At 41.7% G+C, this 23,915-nt stretch overlaps 1 protein-coding gene across 5 annotated transcripts in view; it reads right to left on the reverse strand.

Annotated features, from left to right (window-relative positions):
- ST3GAL3 (ST3 beta-galactoside alpha-2,3-sialyltransferase 3) overlaps nucleotides 1-23,915 on the reverse strand; it is a 154,555-nt gene that overhangs the window by 41,789 nt on the left and 88,851 nt on the right. For all 5 annotated transcript variants that reach the window (XM_075287315.1, XM_075287316.1, XM_075287317.1 and 2 more), the window contains one exon: nucleotides 14,689-14,781. In XM_075287315.1, coding sequence (XP_075143416.1) covers nucleotides 14,689-14,781 — 93 coding nt within the window. The remainder of the gene's footprint in view (nucleotides 1-14,688; nucleotides 14,782-23,915) is intronic.

Below are 23,915 nucleotides of genomic sequence, written 5' to 3' on the forward strand. Positions count from 1 at the left end.
TCCACCCAATCTCTGCTACCTGAGGGGGGACGGTATTATGAATGACACTGAATTATTGTGCTTGTAATATTTCAGATTTTGCATTGGAGTTAGTCATCTCTCCCTTGCGGTGTCCCTGAAGAAGGGGCGAGGCACAGGTCCTATCTGGTGGCCCTTGCTCTCTCTTCAGTTCCAAAATAGACACAACAGCTGATCCTATGGTACATACAGTATATGACCCAAGGTATGAGGACTGAGGACCCACACACCTATATGATCTTACTGAAAATCCCATTCCAGTGTTGTGGGCGCTGATATGGATTTTGGCATCTAAGGGCTAGTTCACATGGCAGAAACCTTTTCTGTCGTCGGCTTTTTCGTGCGGCGAGCTGTGAAGGGATGCTGATGCAGTGAATTGATATTCCATTGTGGCATCCCACTCCTGATTAGACCCGAATGAATGGACCTAATCAGGAGGGAGTCATGAGCCACGGACCGTAGAATCCGCCTGAAAATAAGGCCTGTTGGGGGTTTTCCCCGCTAACTGAAAAAAATCTCTAGCGGAAAAAAAACTGTTAGTGACTCCCATTGAAATGAATGGGAGGCAGTTTTTCAGGCAGATTTTGAGGTGGATTCCGAGTCATAATTTCGAGGTGTGATACCGATGCAGGATGAGGAGGTCTGCTTCACAATCTACAGTTCAGTTAATCGAAAGTTGTTAGATGGGGCTGAGGTCGGGTCCTAGGCCACTCGAGATAATTTCATGTCTTTAGAAGGATTGCTTTGGGGTACCGTCCTATAGGAAAGTCAAGACGTGGCTTTCAGTACCGCAGTTAATGCTTGGCATTGTCCATGTGTGCCGTCGCTTGACCATAGAAAGCCATCCCATGAAGCGCTCTACAACCAGCGCTTGTGCTGATGTCACTAAGGGGCAGTTTGGAGGAGTGACACAACACAAGTTCGGTGATTTGTACTTGTCACCCGCTCCGGCACTTTGTGAGGTTACGTGGTCACTGCTTTCTAGCAGAAGTCTCATCCTATGACGGCGCCATGTTTTAATTCACTGAGTTCACAGATACAAAATAAGAAAAAAAATTCCTTGAATCCAGGTCTGATCTAGAAGTTTATTCCACATCAATCTACAGAACAAATCATCTGCTCCTCCTCAAGCCAAACAATGACCTGTGAATTTCATGTGAACCCGGACCCCGAACCTTTGCTCATTATTTCTGGCGAGAACCCCTGGAGAGGAGGTCACAAGTTACTGATCATTATGTCTTATCTCTGCTGAAACAGGTTTATACTGCGAGATAATAAAGTGAATAAAAGACACAAGGTTAACAGGAGACAGGAGCTTCAAAAAACAGACTCGGACGTCATAGAGGGAAACCCGACGGCACTACACCCACAAAGACGCTGATCTGGGAAACGCAGGTCACAAGTGACAAGAAACTGAGGCAAATGTTAAGAATTTGGTAACATAATAATAAAAAAGACATCATCCAGGCACCACAATGTGAGCGTATAATAATGTGTGTCTGTGCCCTAGGATAGATATGATGTGGCACACAACACCCAACTTACTATAAACCCTGCAGAATTATTTATTTCTAGCACCGATAATGAATTCAGGGCCCACCCCATGATGGCCGGCCATCAAGCAGTGCTATTACCACTAACCTCCATCTATCTGGCCCTCACTATACACAGTGTGAGATCTATTCAAACACTGATACTTCTCTCCTTGTCAGTTTTTACAATCTGTGCCGCCTTTACCACTTTCCTGAAAAGGGTCATGTTGACGGTGTGCAGAGTACAGGGCCATCGGTGTAAATGATGGGGTATATGTATGCCATTTGTAAGATGGCATAAACTTCCCTCCAGGTGTACAGCCCTGCAGAGGGCAAGCTTCATTGATGAGGTGGCATATACCTTGTCATATATGAGGCGCGCCCTCCACCAGCTCCAGGGCTATGAAGACTGGTCATACATTTGCCCTAATGACTCCACCTGCAAGCTAGTGAGTGCAGCTCTGCAGTATAATGCAGAATAAGACTTGTATATAGTTATTCCCTACACACAGCCTTGGAGTGCTATAGTCTAGGGTCCAGTATATGGCGGTGTGCAGCCTATCTTGTTTTTTTTTCCTCCATCCATGATGTTCTATAGTCTAAGGTCCAGTATATGGCGGTGTGTGGACTCTGTTGGGTTCTTTCCTCCATCCTTGATGCGCTATAGTCTACGGTCCGGTATATGGCAGTGTGCGGACTCTGTTGGGTTCTTTCCTCCATCCTTGATGCACTATAGTCTACGGTCCAGTATATGGCAGTGTGCGGACTCTGTTGGGTTCTTTCCTCCATCCTTGATGCACTATAGTCTACGGTCCAGTATATGGCGGTGTGCGGACTCTGTTGGGTTCTTTCCTCCATCCTTGATGCACTATAGTCTAAGGTCCTGTATATGGCGGTGTGTGGACTCTGTTGGGTTCTTTCCTCCATCCTTGATGCACTATAGTCTAAGGTCTAGTATATGGCGGTGTGTGGACTCTGTTGGGTGTTTTCTTCCATCCTTGATGTTTAGTAAACATTTTGATTCCATGTTTAGTTTGTACATTTTTATGCTCGGTACATTTTCTGCTTCCCATTCACAATGACTCTATAAAAGACAAGGTATTTTCCCTATAAAGAGAGTTTGGGGAGGTTTCGCACATTCTTGCCCTTTGCTGCTCAGTGCTTTGGCGGAGACCAGCTGCTGTGCTGTGAAGCTTCTCTATTTTGGCTGTGCATGGTGCTGTAGTTATTCACTTAATATGATATTTCTCAATCCCTGTGATTCTTCCCATGAGTCTGATCAGTAACATGCGGTTACATTGTTTTTCTCATGCAGCCAGAGATGGCCATTCAATCCTGCAATCTAGATATGGCTCTGTAGGGATTATATTGTAGGTCACAATATGGCAGGGATTCAGCATTCAATGTGTCTAACTACAGTGACGTCCCAATAATACAACATAAGAGCTTGTGTTATCCAAAAAGAAAGGCCAAAAAGAAATTAGAATTTTAAAAGTGACAAATGTTGTAGAAAGAAGAAGATAAGGACAATATAAATGAGCTCCAGTTACAGGGAAGGCGTCTTATCTGCTTTCACTTCTCAGAAAGGATCTGATGAACAGGTCTCACACTGAACCAATGAGGTTTTATTTCCACACCTAGCGCCAAATAAATGGACGAGGATCAGTAGATAGTAACACAACAAAAATAGTGTATTAAAGACCGTACATCAGGGAGAAGCTTCCCCATCCCTAACAGCGGAGGGGAACAGATTAGTGCGATATTTAAGGGGAGTTTCCCACAAACAACCGTATTTTAAATTGTACAAGACAGTTCAACATTTTTGCAAATATAAATAATTTAAAGATTGTGCAGAGATTTAAAGATTTTCTCTAACCATCTTAGTGGTGACGTCTGTTGTCTTGATTGGTTGCCAATGCATACGACCAAGAATATAGAAATGTTTTATGGTCAGAAACCCAGCCACAATTTCCTTATTGTGCTAAGGATGTTGTGCAGGGACACTACATGTATGAGAAGATAACCCGACCACAATAAGGACATCATGGCTGGTTATCAGGAGGATACTACATGTATGAGAAGATAACCCGACCACAATAAGGACATCATGGCTGGTTATCAGGAGGACACTACATGTATGAGAAGATAACCCGACCACAATAAGGACATCATGGCTGGTTATCAGGAGGGGACACTACATGTATGAGAAGATAACCCGACCACAATAAGGACATCATGGCTGGTTATCAGGAGGACACTACATGTATGAGAAGATAACCTGACCACAATAAGGACATCATGGCTGGTTATCAGAAGGACACTACATGTATGAGAAGATAACCTGACCACAATAAGGACATCATGGCTGGTTATCAGGAGGACACTACATGTATGAGAAGATAACCCGACCGCAATAAGGACATCATGGCTGGTTATCAGGAGGACACTACATGTATGAGAAGATAACCCGACCGCAATAAGGACATCATGGCTGGTTATCAGGAGGACACTACATGTATGAGAAGATAACCCGACCACAATAAGGACATCATGGCTGGTTATCAGGAGGACACTACATGTATGAGAAGATAACCTGACCACAATGAGGACATCATGGCTGGTTATCAGGAGGACACTACATGTATTACACTACATATGTTCACTTAGCAGGATAAATAATTTAATTTTTATTTTATTTAGTTTTCTTTTTACTTTCTTGCAGTGTGGGATTAACCTGAGATGGTGACATGGGGGGGGGTCTACAGTGGGAAGCTTCTCACCATGACATTAGATGCAGCCGTCACTATTGACATGTAAGGGAGGTAAATGGCTGCTTGGATACTTATTTCATAGTGAAGACACATGATGTGGTCAGCACTTTGTCTTGGATAAAACTGAGGTTCTACTTCCTTCACCCGCGAGCAGGTTTGAGTGTTGACCATAACAGGTAGAAGAGGCTTTGTATGTCCTTACTCTGAGGATCTTATAACTTGGGCAAATGATCTGCTAGTAATGGGAGCGCCGATCAATGTGTCAGTGTTTATTGTCTTTTCACTGCAGTGAATGGAGTGGAGGTGGAGGTCACTTGTATACCCCTGTATACCTGGGCTGCTGACAAACAAGAGTTGTTACGTCCACAAGAGGCAATGCAGCGTTTGCTCTTCTGTGGCCCATCAGTGAACTATTTATATGATCGGGAGAAAGTGCTAGACATCGTGCTCATGTCTAAGAGGCATTATGAAGTCCTCTCATAACGCTGCTTGTTTTCCTCCATTTACAGTTATTGTATCTCTGTACATACAGTCACATACTGACACGCTGCTCCCTCTTAGACTCTGCAACATCAATAGTAATAAACATTTCCATAGGAAAACCCAGAGAAATGAGTCACCAAGTCTGGGAACTCAGAGGACGAGGCATCTCGGGCACATCTGGAAATTACATGGCGGCTTCCTGTCACATGTTCAATAATATGCAGGAGAAACGTTAGATAAACCCAGAAGGAATGCTAATATTTGGATATCTGCATCCTCTCTGTCCCTCGGCTGCACTAGGACGTGCTCATGTGGTCTCCCTGCATGACGAGGATTAAAGGGACTCTCTGCCAACATCACTAGAAAGCTGGAACGTATTAAACAGCCGATGATGTAAAAAGTGACCCTCATATCATTGTGACAGTGGCAGCGGTGCTGGAGCAGTGGAGGGAATTACACACGTAACGATTGGATATTTTATTATTTTTAAGCTTTCTCAGTCATTACAAAAAAAAAATAATACAAAAATCATGTTGTTGTTTCTTTCACTCCATCCAGTGTTCCCGCACAATAGTCCAGCACTTCATGTTCTGTAGAAATTACGTCTCATTTACCATCACAGACAGCACCGCTACGTAGCGATGATCAGAAAATACAAAAGAAAAAAGAATATAGGTCAGATGTACTGACCCCTGGAATTGTAATGGACATGCATACTCAGCTCTCTTCATTCAATTGTACTGATGTTCTGAAAAAACCCGAGCAAGTCCAGTGGTGGGAAATATATCTTGGCTGAATATGCGAGATATGTGAGAGGAGAATATGCTAATGGGGTTGGCCCAAGTGTTAATGTAATTCCTTATCCATCAGTTACAAGAATGGGGGGTCCTGTTCACATGGAGCAGCGGGCTGAGCATGTGCACTCCCCTCCTTTTATTCTCTATGGCACTGCTGGAGATGGCCAGGTACAGCTATCCCTTAGACCTGCTCAGTCTGCCGCTTAATTTCAGACATGAGGACAGGACTCCTGCTTTCGGGATTACCTAGTGGGCAGAACCCCGCCGATCAGCATGCTATTCCTTGTCCTGAGAATAAGGGATAACATTAGAAATTGGGACAAAACCTTTAACTGGTTTACAAGAGTATAGGTGATGGATTCCTTTTAGTGAAAGGTTTGTTATATTGTTATACTGTACAGCGCTGTGCTGTGTGTGTGTGTGTGTATATATATATATATATATATATATATATATATATATATATATATATATATATACACAATACATCACACCCTACGGATGGGCCACATGCAATGTATTATCAGAGCTATACGGACTCGCATATGCATTCAGTTACACAGCACTTTATTAAACAGTTTCCGTACTAGGATTTGTCCTGGATTCCCCCCTTGTGGCCTGGGGCCAACCATGACCAAGCCAAAGCATTGTCATAACTATGTGCAGCCGGACCAGCATCACCAGGAAGCCATCAAATGTCAGGAACAATAACATGTCATGTCCCCGGACATTTAAAGACAATTGTACAGAGTGAGCATGCGGCCTCCATGTTACACTTTTAGGGGGGCACAGATAATACACAAGCCCCTTATAAGACATGAGGCCTGGAGCTGCAGCCAGTGCTCTGGGGAGACACCACTCATTTAATAGATGTCCAGGGAAAAGAAACATTTGCATTGTGGTTTTCCCACCAATTACATCAGGATCTGCAGGAGGATTCTGAAGTTGCCACCGATGGCTTCCTGCACATTCCAGGGTAATGCTTGAGTCTGTTCATACACTGCATGCAGTTTTTAATTGCCGTTAGCATACAGGTGACAAGTGTAAAACAGCACCACGTGAACCCAGCCCAATTCATGTAAGGGTGCATGCACACTACGTAACGCCGGGCGTGTATGAGAGCCGTACACGCCGGCGTTACAGCAGGGCTGCCGAACACTTCCCATTCACTTCAATGGGAGCGCTCGTAAACGCCGCTGTTACGAGCGCTCCCATTGAAGTGAATGGGAAGTGTTCGGCAGTCTGCTGTAATGCCGGCGTGTACGGCTCTCATACACGCCCGGCGTTACGTAGTGTGCATGCACCCTAAGGGTGAATTCACACTGAGTAAACGCTAGCTTATTCTGAACGTAAAACACGTTCAGAATAAGCGGCGTCTAAAGCAGCTCCATTCATTTCTATGGGAGCGGGGATACGAGCGCTCCCCATAGAAATGAATGGGCTGCTTCTTTCACTCCGTGCAGTCCCATTGAAGTGAATGGGGAGTGCCGGCGTGTACGCTCCGGCATGAGCAGAGCTTGCCGTATACGCCGGCACTCCCCATTCACTTCAATGGGACTGCTCGGAGTGAAAGCAGCATCCCATTCATTTCTATGGGGAGCGCTCGTATCCCCGCTCCCATAGAAATGAATGGAGCTGCTTTAGACGCCGCTTATTCTGAACGTGTTTTACGTTCAGAATAAGCTAGCGTTTACTCAGTGTGAATGCACCCTAAGAGATCAGTGGAATCTGAAACGTTTTTCTTCAGCAAGGAAGTTGTTACATAACTAGTAGTAAGATATCTTAGTAGATAACTCCACATAAGATAAGGTGAGAAGTGATCATTTTCATTTCTATTCCTGATGTATGTTGTGTGCACAGCGCCGCGCTCATAAATAAAGGGGTGCGGACTAGAAAGGACTTGTTAGAAAATAGGACTAAAGAGGAATGCGAAATATTCTGGAAATACGAAGGAATGATGTGGAGATTCAGGTAAATAGTAACAAGCTCCCACACACAGATTATAGTCACCAATCCTGAGAAGGGGCAAGTAGTGCAGCATTGTGGCTCCATGGTCACCAGGGGGTGCTGCATTCACACCTGGGGTATTATCTATGAGGACTCTGTGTGTACCCTATCTTGTTTCCTCTCACATTAAAAAAAACCAAAAAAACCCCCACAAGATTCATGAGCTTGGACTAAAAGGTTTTAGGTTTATTCCAAAACTTGTTCATTTTGAATAATGGTAGAAATGCATATAAATAGTTTTATAATATTATGTCTGACACGCTGGGGCTCCTACGACTCTATAAGTATTAAAGGGAACCTTCGTGGTGAATTTTGTACCCTAAACTGGTTCCAGCATCAAGAAATGATCTTTCCTATGCTGCCGCTCACTAATGTCAAAAGTCAAGTTATAAAGCAGCTTCTTCATGTAGTCATGGTAAGTACAGTTTGGGAGGTGTCAATGACTGCCCTAATATTCTCCTAAACTCACTGACATCACCAGATCCCCTTTCTACCCAGTGCACAATTGAGTGCTGATTTATTGTTTTGCAGTGAATATAATATTCTGTGCTGTGTAATGGGAATCTGGAAAAAAATCTAAATTGGGAATTGGGGGGGAAAAATAAAAGCATTTTTGGCAATTTTTGATGGGTTTAGGTTTTATTGCATGCACTGTGTGGTAAAATGCTGAGTTACCCGTGTCCTATGGATTGTTGTGGCCACTGCTATATATAGCATTTCTATAGTATTATATAAGGATTAGCCTCTGCCCGCGACTTCGTCTGCGTGTTGTTGGTGAACTCATTCTTTGTACCGTGCCTGTGATTGTTCCGGCATCTCCGCAGCTTGCTGGGACACCATATAATGAGAGTGTTGTTGGCGTTGATGATCCCGGTCAGCTCCGCTTGAGGAGAACTCTGTGACTTCTGGCTCCTTCATAGCTCTGATTGTTTTATAATTTTGTGACAAATTAGATTTTCTTTTTCCTGGCAGGTTTAATATTAGCAAATTGCCAATGTAGAGTAAAAGTGTTCTCCCATCCAGTGTGTCAGCACTGCCTGGAGCAGATCAGATAATATACAGATACTTGTACACAATGGACTGAGGGTTAGCTGAGTGTTTACACAGAGAGATAACAGACTGGGCTTTATCAGCTGCTGCCAAGAGCAGTGTAATATAGTATGTGAACATAAATTCATAACGGTTGTGAAGCCATGTCATTTACTGGGATACAAAGTAGCCTGTTTTAATTGAGGTTACATTCTATGTGCCAAATTTCATCCAAATCCGTTCAGTTGTTTTTGTGCGATTGAGGACCAAACATCCAAACTATCACATATATAATATAATATTAGTAGGACAACCTTTTCAAATAAAAAATTTTTTTGCGTCCCTACATTCTGGCACCTGGAAGTTTTTCATGTTTCCATGTATGCAGCTGGTTAAGGCGTCTTTTTATGTGGAACAAGGTGTAGTTTTTTTACACCGTTTTGGGGGATGACATTTTGAACATTTTTTATTCCCTTTTTTTGGAGGCAAAATTTTGAGAAAACAATGATTTGGCCATTTTGATTTTTTCCTAGCACGTTGATCATTATTGGATAAATGTTTTTTATATTATAAATGTTGTGCCATAATTTGGGGATTTTCAGATATGTAAATTATTTAAAGTTGATCTTTGTTATTTTACACTTTTAAAGTCTCCTTTGTTTTTTTTTGCCTTCAAATCAGCTCCCATTTGGCCTGCACACTAGGTGCCGTGCATGAAATCTGAGGAAGACATGACAGTAGTAACAAGGTCCTGCTGGTCTGTAACTGGTGAAGTCTTCCTTGGCTTTTCTTCCAGTGATATTCTGCCACTACTGAAGCAATAACTTGACACAGAAGCTGCAGACAAGTCTGTCTTTCTTCTGGAGATGTTCTGGTTTGACTTTATTTCCAGACTATGAGGCTTCATGAAAACCAGACATTAATCTATAGGCGCTAGTGCAGGTTCCTCTATTCCAGCCAGGAGGTCCATTCGCATATTCTTTACTATAAATATACTGTACATGAAGTGAGATCTCTCAGTTGCCGCCATTGTCTACAGCTGCTCCTCATAAAAAACAATCCATCATGTTTACTGATAAAGACTTCTTTGAATATATCTTCTCCTCTTTGCGTGGTCTCCCTGTGGTGCTATCCATACCCCACTGACAGCTCTGCAGGTATTACCGGGGTGATATATTCATCGGAGGTCTTTCTAAATTGAATTAGTGAAGGTGCTCTATGAACCCCTGACCTCCATTATTCATAAGGAATGGTCTGGAGGAGCCTTTGAAGCCCATTTATCAGCTCGGTCTCTTCTAGTCTTTCCTTATTGTCATCTTCTCCTAAGACTTCTTCAAACGTAAATGAGCAAGAGAAAGTGGTGGAAGATGCATCTTGAGCCGTCAAGGAAACGTGGAGTAATAGATGCTGGAATTTCAATTTGCAGTATCTGCTTTGTATTCAGTGAAGGCAGAACGTGCCCCTAACCTCCCCCAAAGTCATTAGGCCCCATCCATCTCATGTGGGATGCGGAGGGATCTTCTGGAAGCACATTTGTTTTTTATTTATTTCGGCTTTGGCCTTCCATCATCCATTTACTAGTAAAGGGTCTGTTCTTTCTCTTTGGTGAACAGTAATTGCTAAACGTCAGGAAATGACCAAGTCACGGGGCCATGTCTTCCTATGGAGCATGTAACCGCTTTAACTCAACCTGCCGTCATAGGGGATCAGGATTGTATTAAATCAATGTGGATTTCCATCGATTTTCAGCAGATCTTCTGCACTGTGAATAATAAAACATTCTGGCATCGCATAAGGAAGCTATAGCAATATACAGAGATGAAGAGGGATATAACCTTCAGGCTCTGGTGCTCCTCCATTAGAATACCATGTGGGTGACACATAATATATAATGTATCTAATGGAATCACCATCACAGGTCTCTGTATCTGAGCACGTTCAGCATATTGTATGCTCTGGTCGTAGCCACACAACTCGGGCAAAAAAGTGCTAAATATCTGTAATTAAGATCTAATCATGACATCAATAACTCATTTCTTGTATTACCCTCCACAATATGGAACTGTATACACTAACAGCACTGAGCGCTGAGTATGACAGTATATAAGACCATATGTACTTCTATATATACAACAGTACACAGCAAACTCACAATACAAGATGAAGGAAACATAAACCCAGTTACCTCAAAAGGTTAACACCCACAACAATCTGGATCTTGTACATAGACCCACACACAACTCCCTGACCCACCTAACAACTAACTATCCCTATACTTAAGGGGATATTGGAGGAGAGGGTTAGAGTGCAAAGTTGGGGAGGAACTGCAATGCAATGGAGCAAGAGAGGGAGTGAGAATAAGATACAGAGACAGCGCTATATACTAAGGGGAAAGAGGAATATACTGAGTCTGCCTGTGTACTAGCGGTCAGTGGATACAGGACTTGTGGTGCCGATATGTTCTCACCTACAATGTGTCTGTCCAGATTGGATGGACTGCATTTGTGTAAATGCAAACATGGGCAGTTATCAGGCTCCATGGGAGACCAAGAGGTCTTATTATATTACACAAAGGAACTTGTTCTGTGGGTATCAGCTTATAGTGCAGAACATCTCGCCATATCGGAGATATCCAAACACAACTATCCTTTTACAATCTTCTGGGATTCGAGTAAATGGATTGTGCTTGTATACATCCAGATAGACCACTGGCAGCGCCAAGGGAAACCAACAGGAATTCTATATTGTGATGCAGAACTACAGCCAGAGCTCATATATAATATAGAATTGTATGTTTGTATACTTCCCTTTCATTGATTCTACTTTTAACTGTGTAGGAATATGTAGTAGAGATTGAATAAATATACCATACAGTATATAATCTATAATACTGTGGTCAGTGGGTGACTTTGGCCACTACATGACTACACAGTAGTATAGAAACCCATGTTGGAGATACACCCAATGTATTTCTGTAATGTAAGGCTTTAACGCGGTGTGAACAGTAGTCTAGCAGCCTTTGTTATTTTTAGAGTTATTTTACTTATATAGCACCAACATATTCCTCAACACCTTACAGATATTGTCAGTCACTAGAGGGCTCACAATCTAAATTCCATATCAGTAGGTCTTTGGAACGTGAGAGGAAAGCGGAATACCCGGAGGAAACCCACAAACTCCATGTCCATGTTGTCCTAGGATTTTAAGGCAATAGTGCTAACCACTGAGCCACCTGCAATAGTGAGCTGAGTCCCTGCTGTCCACCAATGGAACACAATCATCAAACTAGGAGTCCTGTTCGTAATTTTAGACATTTCTATAAATCTATTTGGATGGACCTTCATAAATCTGGCTCACTTTCCCAGGCACCAAAGTTATAGCTCATTTTTCTGATGCACCAAATCTCAAGGTTTCCTAAATGTGGCGCTAAAAGTCTTAAATGAATCTTCAACTAAGTTTACGCCATTTTAAAAGTAGTATAGTTTGCACAAGAAAATCTGCACCATGTTCGTTCTTTTATGTTCATAAACATATTGTAAAGTTGGACACGTTTAAAGCACGCCCACTACAAAACATACCCATTGTAAACCACACCCATTATAAACCACACCCATTATAAATCACGCCCATTGTAAACCACACCCATTATAAATCACGCCCATTGTAAACCACACCCATTATAAACCACACCCATTATAAACTATGCTCATTATAAACCACCCCCATTATACACGATGCTCATTATAAACCACGCCCATTATACACAATGCTCATTATAAACCACACCCATTATAAACTATGCCCATTATAAGCTATGCTCATTATAAATCACGCCCATTATACACAATGCTGATTATAAACCACACCCATTATACACGATGCTCATTATAATCCACACCCATTATAAACCACGCCATTCTGGGCCACATTTTCCAGAAGGGTTAGGCCAGTTGTATTTATGTGTTCTTCCTGGCGTGCTCGGTTTACTGTTATAAATGTCGTGCCTTACAAATTTTGTTGCAAATGTAATTAGAAAAGTGTCAGACATCTATATAATATATCTGATAATTACGCCCCGTTATTTGTAGCTGACTGTATTCATTGAGGCACAGGCAAACATTTCTGGGTTATCAACTTGTACCTTACCCAAAAAAATCACCCTCACATTTTCTTATTCATATATGAAACTGTACTTTATCCATTCATTTATTGCCTGTGGATGGCGCTGTCGTAGAGTGTCAGTATCAGAGTACAAAATCTATTGAGCCTCCTTTCTAGCGTTATTTCATGGCATTCTGCTGATACTGGAGGGCTCTTAGGAACAATGTTTGTCCTGACTCCATGGTCTACCCCACTACAACTGTATGAGCCACATTTATGGTATGTACACACTGGAATTGTTGTCTTTGGCAGTAAGTAACACCAACATCCAAAACAAGACATAGCACATATATAAAGGGACAAGAAGAAAGACTATATATCCTAAAATATCAGCAGACGTGCTGGAGATGGCATGCTAGACTGATGGTCGATCCTTCAGATCATAAACTGAGATCTATTGAGACTTAAGGTCTTGGCTAGACCCGATAGCACTGTGCTACTTCTATCACCAAGTCACGTACATATAGAGAAAACATACAGAGAAACATACTCCGAGCTCTCAGTAACTGGGTCCATATGTGCTCCGCTCCATCCTCTTAAAATAAACCGTACATGTTTACCCTACTAGCGAAAACTGCGGGAGGTTCATGGACTTTATATTGTATACGCCATCAATTCACACATTCTGCAGCATCTGGTGCTCATGGATACTATGTAGTAATACTATCCGTTATATGATGACACACTGTATATAGTGCGCGCTCTGCTCTTATTGGGGAAGATTTAATAATAGTGGCTAAACGTAAGATACCGAAAATTTAAGCTATGTAGTCTGACTTTACTCAACCTGGTGGATAAAATTACATTGTCAAAAAATATGCCAAAACTTTGGCAGATTTTTTTCTACAGTGTCGCAATGTAGGTCATTCCTCTTATCCGATAAGTCACATACCTGGTTGTGCATGTTGTAAAAAGCATCTGAAACACAATATATGTGGTGCAAGGCATGAAGGAGGGTGCAGTGTTCTTAGTAAATCTACCCCAGACTGGATAAATAAAAGTTTGTGTGTAAAATGGAGAGATTAGATTGTGAACTTCTGGGGTCAGGGATGATGGGAGTCATATTCTATAAAGGTTGTGACCAGGTGCACACACAAGTCTTGAGGAATATACCAAGAAGATGGCAGTGCAGATAAACCCTGCTCTCCCCAGCTGACAATCTACTGGATCACTTGGATATTTGGGATGGGAATATTACATATCTATTAGTCATTTCCTCCGGCTCCATCCACACAAAGATACATTTCTTTCATGGTCTGTAAACTCAAAAGGAATCTGTTCTGACCGCCGGATATGAGTGACCCCGAAGAGATAAAATCACCCAATCGTATAGAGAACATTAACCATAGAAGAGAGGCCTTTTGTTTGCCATGAGAGTCATCATATATCTGCTCAGCTATATGGATGGGATGAGGTTACCGAATACCGGCAGGGAGATGAACCTCCAAACCCCTAATGTGGGGAGAGGGTCATGGGGCAAAGGTTATAGAGAACAGAATTCTAATACTGAGCTTCATCGTGATTGTGAGAAATGTTCTATGCAGAGCCTCAGTTGTCTTCATTATCCCCCATTTACCCCAGCCCAACCATTACTATAGGGTAGACCCACTGAAAATACGGGAGAAAGGGTATATGTATAATCAAAGACAAGATGTGTCAAGTTAAAGATGTAAAGAATTATTTCGCAAACCAAGTTACTGGTTCTTCTATAACCCTGCCAAAAAATTGGAATAGAAATGTGTGTAACATTTGTGCCAGTATCTAAGATGCACTTTCTAAAATGTTACTACAGGAAGATGGTCGGCGCATACTTTACTGGGAAAGAGACTATTAACAGTGTCTAGAGTGGTTTCCAGACTGGAAGGTTTACAACAAAGAGGACTTGCTTACTTTGGAAAGATGGCAGCCATCATTGCAGATGCATATCCCGGCTTGCAGACACCCTCAGAAAAGTTTGCATACTTGGTTGCAAGTTCTGCTGACCTGGAAAAAAGAAAACATAAATGACCCAAACAGTTGTAGAAGAAAAGAAGCTGAAAGCGGCTCCATTACCCTCAATAAATAAGGAAAGCTAAGAAGATAACTGCATGTTGCTGAGTATTTCAACACAATTGGTGATGATGAACACACATTGAAAAATCTAGAAGCAACATTAATCATGCAATTTTTAATGTTCTGCAGGGAAGATACTTCTACATCCAGGCAATTGTTCATATTAGTCTGTGGTGTCTGTTGCAGGTCTTGTCACATTCAATGGAAATAAATGGGCAGCATGCAGCTAAAACTTCTTTCATCAAAAGGATAGACACGTATGCAGAGTGAGAGAGTTCCTCTTATAAAGGAGTCCATAAGGTATTGCAGGAGTTCCCAAACACTATTAGACAGGGTCTCTAATAACATGGCCATTCAGTATGGGCTGTAAAGAATAAGGACACCACAGACATTAACGGCAGGAAAACCTACAGATATCATGAGGATGCGCTATCACCATGAGGTCGCCATACTGGATTCTTCACTCTCACATGTAAAACATATATGTAAATGACCCATTAACATTGTGTTCTGTGCTGACTCTCTGCCAAGACGTGAAGTGGTCCCGAAATACTTAATTTATGGACAGATAGGCACAGCTGCATATTATAGAGCGTATACGAATAAGTGTCATCCGCTTCAGTCACGCTTTACTGTCAAGGGAAATAGCATCTAGTAAGGTCTCAGGGTTTGTATGACGTATACGTGTGCAGGTAAGACACACGCGTGTGGGCCTCCGCTTCAGTCTTCAAATATTATCCATTTAGGGGCCACACGGTGGCTCAGTGGTTAGCACTGCAGCCTTGCAGCGCTGGAGTCCTGGTGTTCAAATCCCGCCAAGGGCATAAAACCATCTGCAAGGAGTTTGTATGTTCTCCCCGTGTTTGCATGGATTTCCATCCCATATTCCAAAATAAAGACATACTGATAGGGGGAAATGTACATTGTGAGCTCTATGTGGGGCTCACAATCTACCTAAAAAAAAATAAAAAAATATTATCCATTTACAAGACTGCTGGGCAAAAAAGTGCAGAATTACTGGCATGGTGTGTGCTAGGGATCCCTTTGGATGTAAAAGGAGAAAATAGGGCAAGAAAAGCATAGAAACCATATGGTGACTGTAAGCAAAATCCCTCTAGCAAGATGGCCGCCATCCCAAATAGGTATGGAAAACAGAATTTACAAAGTACAATAAAAAAAATTATATAAAAAAAAGAATGAAAAAGTAATATGTGTCTGGTGTAAGAGATATAACTGATACATTCCCTCTAGATTATTGCTAGATTATAGTTTTCATAGTAACAAAGTAACTTACAAGGCTAAAAAAAAGATGTGTGTGTACTGTATGGTAGTGCCAGGAGTAGGAGCAGAAGGAGGACGACAACCTCAGAGAATATACATTGTCTTATTTTGCTCTAATAATATTTGTGGATTGTTCCTGCACTTCGGCAATGACATTATATTATGGAGCTGTCCATCATCTGAGAGGTTTAGCGCGTGATGAGGTCTCCTATAACCACCAACCATATCAGCTGGAGATTCCCAGATCCCACAGTGGACGCAGAACATTTCCTGTTCCTTCCTTTCCTTTATTTGTCATAAATCATTTTAGTGGACACGAGAGAGTTATTAACATCCCAAGACATCTTGTTATTACCAGATTTATCTTCACTGCCTTATCTCTATAACAGCCCATCAGATATTCGGAGTGGGTGGCCGTGCAGGGACCATTATATGCATCAGCTGACATTACAACATCTCACCAGGGGCAGACAACATGCAGACTCCAAGAAAAGACAAATTATTACACGTAACAGTCCCAAAATCTGGCACCAATGCCAAGAACTGAGCAAACATGAAGCTAGCTCATTAATATCATATTTAGTTCACTAAAAGAATCGGGAATGATAATTATTGTGATTATAGCGTCTGAATATTCTGCAGAATTTTACAAATCAGAAGGGACATGTATAGACAAAAGTAGATATTATACAGGAATAAATTCATCCCTTCCATCACTAAGAGTGACAACTCATAAATGGATTGAAGAAAGTTTCTCAGATTCTTCCGTTTGATATTTGATTAGTAGCAGGTCTGGGATTTGAGATCAGTGGGGGTCCGACACCCAGTCCCCTACAACTTTCTCCATGTGTTGTAGCCTATCCTAAGGCAACAGGCACACGACCGCCCGACATCTGAGGTCCACCCGTCTCCATTGACTTCAATGTGGGGATCCTTTCTGCTCCATTCTGATGTCACAGAACAAAATAGGATCTTGGAATGGAACAACTTGGTTAAGTCCATGAGGCCTAGGAATAGATCATTCATTTTCAAATCTATATAGAATAATTTGGAACTTGTACATTTCAATGGGATCTGCTATGGAAATGATTGAAGATGACATGAATTTTATAGAGAACCTCCAGCTCTGCGCATCCCTGAACAGGCACATATCAGGCATTGCTCCATTGATTCCAGGGTAAGCTTTATCTCTGGCTTCGACTGATCCTGAGCAATAAATTACTTTCAGCACAATTCTATTCACTGCTGTCAGATTGGTGCTGTTGTCTGATCTTGCCTGACACTGCCACTAGACAGTATAATTGTACCGAAACTAACAGCGCCATTTGCTCTGGAATAGAGAAAAAATTCCATCTGCTCCAGAATCAGTGGGGCTGAACCTATAGAAGGATGCAAAGAACTAAAGGTAGTGGAGGTAGTACAAGGAATTCTTTAAGCAGAGTGAACTCTGGAGCTCGGGCTGCCTCTTCCTAGATGATCTTTAGTACTTTTTCCAGTTAAGATGAAAACACAATAGCAAATATATCAAGGCCTGATGGTTCAGTAATCCAGCAACATAAGTGTACAGGCAGATACAGATTCTGATCATCAGTGATCCATCTAATCCATCCGAGACTTAACCTGCTTAGACACAGTTATTGTCTCTACATTCACATATGACACACAGCTAATGGTTTACAAGCTTTACTGATCGGACCTTCAGACGTGAACACAAAGCGGAGATTACAGTAAAGTGTATCTTACATTAGAGGAGTGTGCAGAACTAAGTGAGATGACGGGGAGGTGATGGGAAGCGCGGCTGTAACCTGGAGCATTGCTGACAGTCATGAGAAGGAGAAAAGCTTCATTACACGGAGTGATTCACACACAGTCTAAATTGGGGTGCGGTACCACTGAAACTTAACTAGCTTGTATGAAGACCAGAGCCTGGGGCGGCATTGGTAACGCCCTGAGAATGTGACAGAACTTCTGTGCATCAGCCCTGGCAGAGGAGGACACGAGAATGAAGTGACAGCGATCCTGACTGACAAGAGAACTCAACCTGTCGTCTTACTCATTGTCCACTTTAGGAATTAAAAACCATAACTCGGAAAGAAAGTAGCTGACTGTCAGCACGTAAACCTGTCCATAGTAACAGGCAACTCCAGGGAGCCTCTGCACAACTGGACTGGACAATCCTACAAACCTCCCAGACTGTTTATAAGTGAACAATATATGACTGCTGCAGCAGATCAGTGACAGTAGTGGTCACTACAGGCGTCATGGCTGCCATCACAAAGTACTTATGTCAGTAGTATGACACATGATGGGATTCGATAGAATGCAGTGACCTTAAAATGCCTTGTTTTTTACCGCAGTGTTTACGCCACGTGTGGTTCCGGCCTAAACGAAGACTTGGAGGATGGATCTTTTTCAAGCCTTTAACACAAATATATTTGCTTATGAGTGAGGGTCAGTTAATGTGCAGTGACAGATATCTTCGCCTTGGTGATCGCATGGGCACTGCCAATGTACCCGTGTGATCACTGACAGCACAAATAGCCAGGTTCTTGCTGGCAGATTAACCTTTACATGCGGTGTCAATAGTGACCACCAGGGCAATAGAGTTAGGTTTTGTAGGAGTCAGGAAAATAAAAAGGTACCAACCTCGCCTTAATTATTTTTATTGATATTATAAAATTATTAACAATGTGTAATTAATTAGATGCAAAGACTGATACATATTTACTTTGACAGTAATTCAGTTTAATGAATTAGAGCAGGGGTCCTCAAACTTTTTAAACAGTGGGCCGGAGGCAGAACAGGTCGCACAAACATCGGGAGCGGTGCCCTCCAATAGGTAAAGTGGAGTGCGCTCCATGGCCTGGCCCGAGCTCCCCAGGAGCTTCATTATAAATGCACGCCTGCCGGCGTTGTCGGCGGGGCCAGACAGAAGTGCTTGGCGGGCCGCATGTGGCCCGCGGGCTGCAGTTTGAGAACCCCTGAATTAGAGGATCGTTACTACTTCTGACTGGTTTGGTTCCACAGTCCTGCGACCACAGCATGTAAAGTGGTAGGACAGAAGGAAGGGGTGTCCACTGCCAACCCATAAGCCCGACACCGCCATCATAGAGAGTCAGGTGGGGAGGGATGTCATGGCAGCCAGAGGTCTAACTGTGACCTCCGTCTGCAATGTACAGAAGCCTAGCAGGGTCAGCCAGAGGCTTTATGTAATAGACTAGAAGTCAGGGGAAAATTGACATTTATAATACCCTGTAATACATATATAGCCGCTTAGTGGTGCTGGTAAGAAAAAATATATCAGGGCTTTATGTTTACCATTTATTATTCCACATGATGTAACGGGAAGCTGGAAAAAATTCCAAATGGAGTGAAGTGGTAGAAAAACTGTGTTTCTGTGAGATTCTTATAGACATTGTCTTTATGGCCTTCACCTGTATCCTATGGGTTGGTACGATTCTGGGGACACCAATTTCATTTAATTTTTTTTTTTTTTTTTTTTTTTTTTTTTTACATTTTAACCCCTTAAAAATATTCCAAAACTTTGCAAAAAAACCCCCTAAAAACCATGAACATTTCTTGGAGTTGCCATATTTTCATACCTGTAACTTTTTTTAATTTTCCGTACACAGGGATACATAAGGAGGTTTTTTTTTTTCTTTGCGGGGCCAGGTGTGCTTTTTAATTACACCATTTTGGGAAATATCTATTGCTTGGATCACTTTTTATTAAAATTTTTATGAGAAACTATTAAAAAATGGCGTTTTGGGTCTTTTGATTTTTTTCCCATTAGGGTGAAAAAAATATTTCTAAGTTTGTAGACCAGGCATTTTCAGAAGGGTGGTCAACATTTTCTATGTACTTTTATTTTATAAGGGAGGTGATTTGAATTTTTAATGTTTTTTTAATTTTTTTTCTTACAATTTTTTTAGACGCCCTAGGGGTCTTATTACTAATACGATGCATTGTGATGCATTGAGCAGCCTACAATAGAATTATATGGCAGACAAGTCTGAGAACCTTCAATAGGCTTCCGGCTGTCAGGGCAATGGATCACTGGCCCCAAATCTCATTCTGGGGGCCAGGAATCTACAGCAAAAATGGCAGCGCCCATACGTTGCCGCAAGAATGCCGCCTCGGTTTCCCCAGATGTCAGGAAAGAGTCAAATGCCACAAATTGAAAAGTTTAGAAAATGTTATTTAACACTTCAGTGAACTTCATAAAAAAAACTATGTAAAAATTAAAGGCAAAAATGACGCCCTTTCATCTCCTACAACTGAAAGTGTAAAAAGTTACGGCTCTGAGAATACCGCGATGCAAAAACAAGACTTAAGAAATGAGATATCGGTGCCATTGTCCTGGCAGTCATTTATAGCACAGTGAGAATTAAAACATATCAAAGAATTAGATTTTTATTTCTATTCACAACAAAAAAAACAGCTCAAGGTGTTTTCAAATACCGTATATACTTGAGTATAAGCCGAGTTTTTCAGCCCAGCTTTTGGCTTATACTCGAGTCAAGCAAAAGAAAAAAGAAATAATTTTAATTTTTCTTTTTTTTTTTTTTTTTTGGGGGGGGGGGGAGGGGTGTCGCAGCAATAGTAATATATAGAATCTCCAATAAAATAGTGAAAAAAAAGAAGCTTTAAAAAAAATATATATATTTAATAGTAAATTAAAATAAATAAAAGTTGTAAATTCCTCCTTTCCCTAGAATACATATAAAAGTAGAGAATGACTGTGATGCACATTATACACATTAGGTCTCCCTGTGTCTACTGAATATAGGGGATCTGCAGTGCTCCTGTTCCGTCGGGAAGGGGTTAATAGGAGCAACACTCTTCAAGTATAAAATTTCATCTTTAATTTATCTCATTAAAAAATACAGTTTCCACACCAATAGAAAATGTGACAGAAAGAAAATATATGAAGAGTGTGTTTAAAAAACGTTAACATGTTTCGAGGTAACCATACCTCTTAGTCATAGCATGGATAGTATGGATACCTCAAAACACGTTAGCGTTTTTTAAACGCACTCTTCATATATTTTCTTTTTTTCTGTCACATTTTCTATTGGTGTGGAAACTGTATTTTTTAATGAGATAAATTAAAGATGAAATTTTATACTTGAAGAATGTTGCAAGCCATCCTTTTCTACTTGCTTCATCGTTGAATTATCCTCCTGAATCCGGAGGATTGGTTTGGCAACTCGAAAATATACATTCGTGGATGTGGTAAGCAACAGCCGAATATTCTTTTTTTCTGTTAATAGGAGCACTGCACCCCCTCCCCTTCCCAGAAACTACTGCACCCAAAAACTCCGACCTTTTTAATTTTTGAAATTTTCCAGTAGCTACTGCATTTCCTCCCCCCCCCATGGCTTATACTACAATAAGTTTTCCCAGTTTTTTGTGGTAAAATGAGGGGCCTTGGCTTATATTCGGGTCGGCTTATACTCGAGTATCTACGGTAGCTTATACGTAGTCCAAACTGGCACCATAACAATAAATCTTGTCCTGGTGAAATCAAATGGAAAAAGAAAAATGTTACCGGACGATGAGGATGAAAATGGCAAAAAAATAGGTTTTGTCATGAAGGCCAAAAATAGGCCGTGTCATTATTAGATAAAGCCATTAACATGATGAAGAGAAGCGATCAATGATTTGTAGAAATGTTTACCTGGACTACAAAACACTCCCGTACTCTATGAATATTATTATATACACTTGTGACACAACAGACCAATCTGAGAACTGTTGTCCAACAGGGGGAAATGGAAGAAATGGTGGCCAGACACTAAGGATATACAAGTACATGCACCCCTCTCCTTCTCTCTATAAAGCCTTTCCAGTGCACACCTGGACGTGTCTCTGCTCCTGGGCTGGGTTAGTATCTTGTAGGCCCCTCGGTCCAGGTCACACTCACGGGACAACATGATAGACGCTTTTGTTATTCCATTTTTATAGTAAAACTATAGTAGCAGAAGAAGCCCAGGCCTCGGCACATCGCTGGCTATGGTTTATGAGCTTGTAGACTCAGGGTCAAGTTTCATTACTTAGGTCTGCATGGTGATTGAGATGGGGTGGAGAGGGGGCAATCAAATATCAGGGGGTGCAGATGTTGCCTTTCTGGGGATGGTCAGGTTTCAGGACTCAGCCAGAACCTTCAGCTTTGTTTTCTCTCACTTACTTACTAAACTTGCACATCTGTCTAATGAAATCCAACCTGATCCATTCGTGTGGAGCGGGAAGACTTGCAAGCACAATTAGAGTAACATATTATTGGATGAATCCTACAAAACTACAAGCTATGTGAGCACTGTAGCCTGAAGCAACGCCCTGCACATCACTCATAGACTAATCATTATAAGGCTGCAAGTCTTCTTCTAGCATTAGCCAGTTCGCCAAAGGGAAAATAAGGGTAATATGGGAGTACGTAACTGGTTAATTGTTCTTGCTGCCTGGGTTACCTGGTGTACTGCACGCAGATGGTTTAGTCATGTAATTATACAGCAGAATAATCCTCTGGCCATACAATGCTGAGGCTCATCTATGATACCTTCATCTACTAACAATGATTCACCCATCACATTTCTTAGCACTGTTACCAATAATTTGCGGTCTTCTCAGGATCCATCTTTGATCTGCTCATACTATTCATGGGCTCCCATAGCCACCTATCGCTGGAAGGTGCATTAATGTGGACAGTAAACAAGTGAAACCCAAAGTAACAGATGGGGCGAGAGTACAAAACAGACGCCCATAAAACCTGAAGCCATGAAAGTGAAAGGACACGAGACCATATGCAGGGTGCGCAGGGTATAGGGCTGTTAACACATTCAGATCATTTCCAAAATGTGTTGAACACCTGGATGTCCGCAGTCCTGGAAATTCTTCATAACTCCAAGCAGCAACATATTTATAAAGACCGAGGTCAATGTGTTTACTTATGTGCTCCATACACGCACACATGGGACCAGGGGGCCTCCCGTGTCAACAAGGTAAACACACACATGCTGGAAACTATTTCCTATCCATTATTACATTTGATCTGTGAGTAATGATGTGATTATATTCCTTATGGTATAACGTATGGCTTCTAAAGGCCTCGTCTCAGTGCCTGGGCAGGAGATCTGAATAAGAGGACAAAAGTGTAAATCCTACAAGATCGCCTGTCTCCTAATACAGAAATTCTGATAAATTGTCATACACTTAAATAACACATTGTTGTTCCTTTCTGTAAAATCTTGTGCTTATTTATTCTTATTTCTCCATGGATAGGTAAAATCTGTCCACAGCTTTCACTAGGTGGGAGGAGCGGGCTCCTGTGTAAGGCAGGGAAGCTCAGGCTAGGCGGGGGGTCATTACAAACATTTATATCTCTGGCTCTATAAACCTAGAAAGGTGCCTTTGGTGTCATACTATAGATGATATTCATATCTTTTATCACAGTCCTACCTGTATTATTAACGGAGATATCACCGGTTCTTTAAATAGTACGGTTTGGGAGCGGCTGCAGTAGCCCAATCCTGTGTACTCATCTGGTGATATTTCTGGGAATTGTACAGGTAGCACTGCAATCTTGGTGTCATATGAGCAATAAGAGAATGTCAAAGCACTTTGTTATGCCTGACATATGTCTGTTTGAAGTGACAACCCCCCCCCCACCCCATCTCAGTTTCCTCGTGATATACAAGAACCTTACGTAAGTAAGTACATCCGTGCACCTAGAGAAAGCAGTGGACACCTCTTAGTACAGAAACAAGGGAAAGAAGAAAGTGCAG

Source organism: Leptodactylus fuscus, chromosome 9, assembly GCF_031893055.1.
Source record: "Leptodactylus fuscus isolate aLepFus1 chromosome 9, aLepFus1.hap2, whole genome shotgun sequence".
Classification (NCBI taxonomy): Eukaryota; Metazoa; Chordata; class Amphibia; order Anura; family Leptodactylidae; genus Leptodactylus; species Leptodactylus fuscus.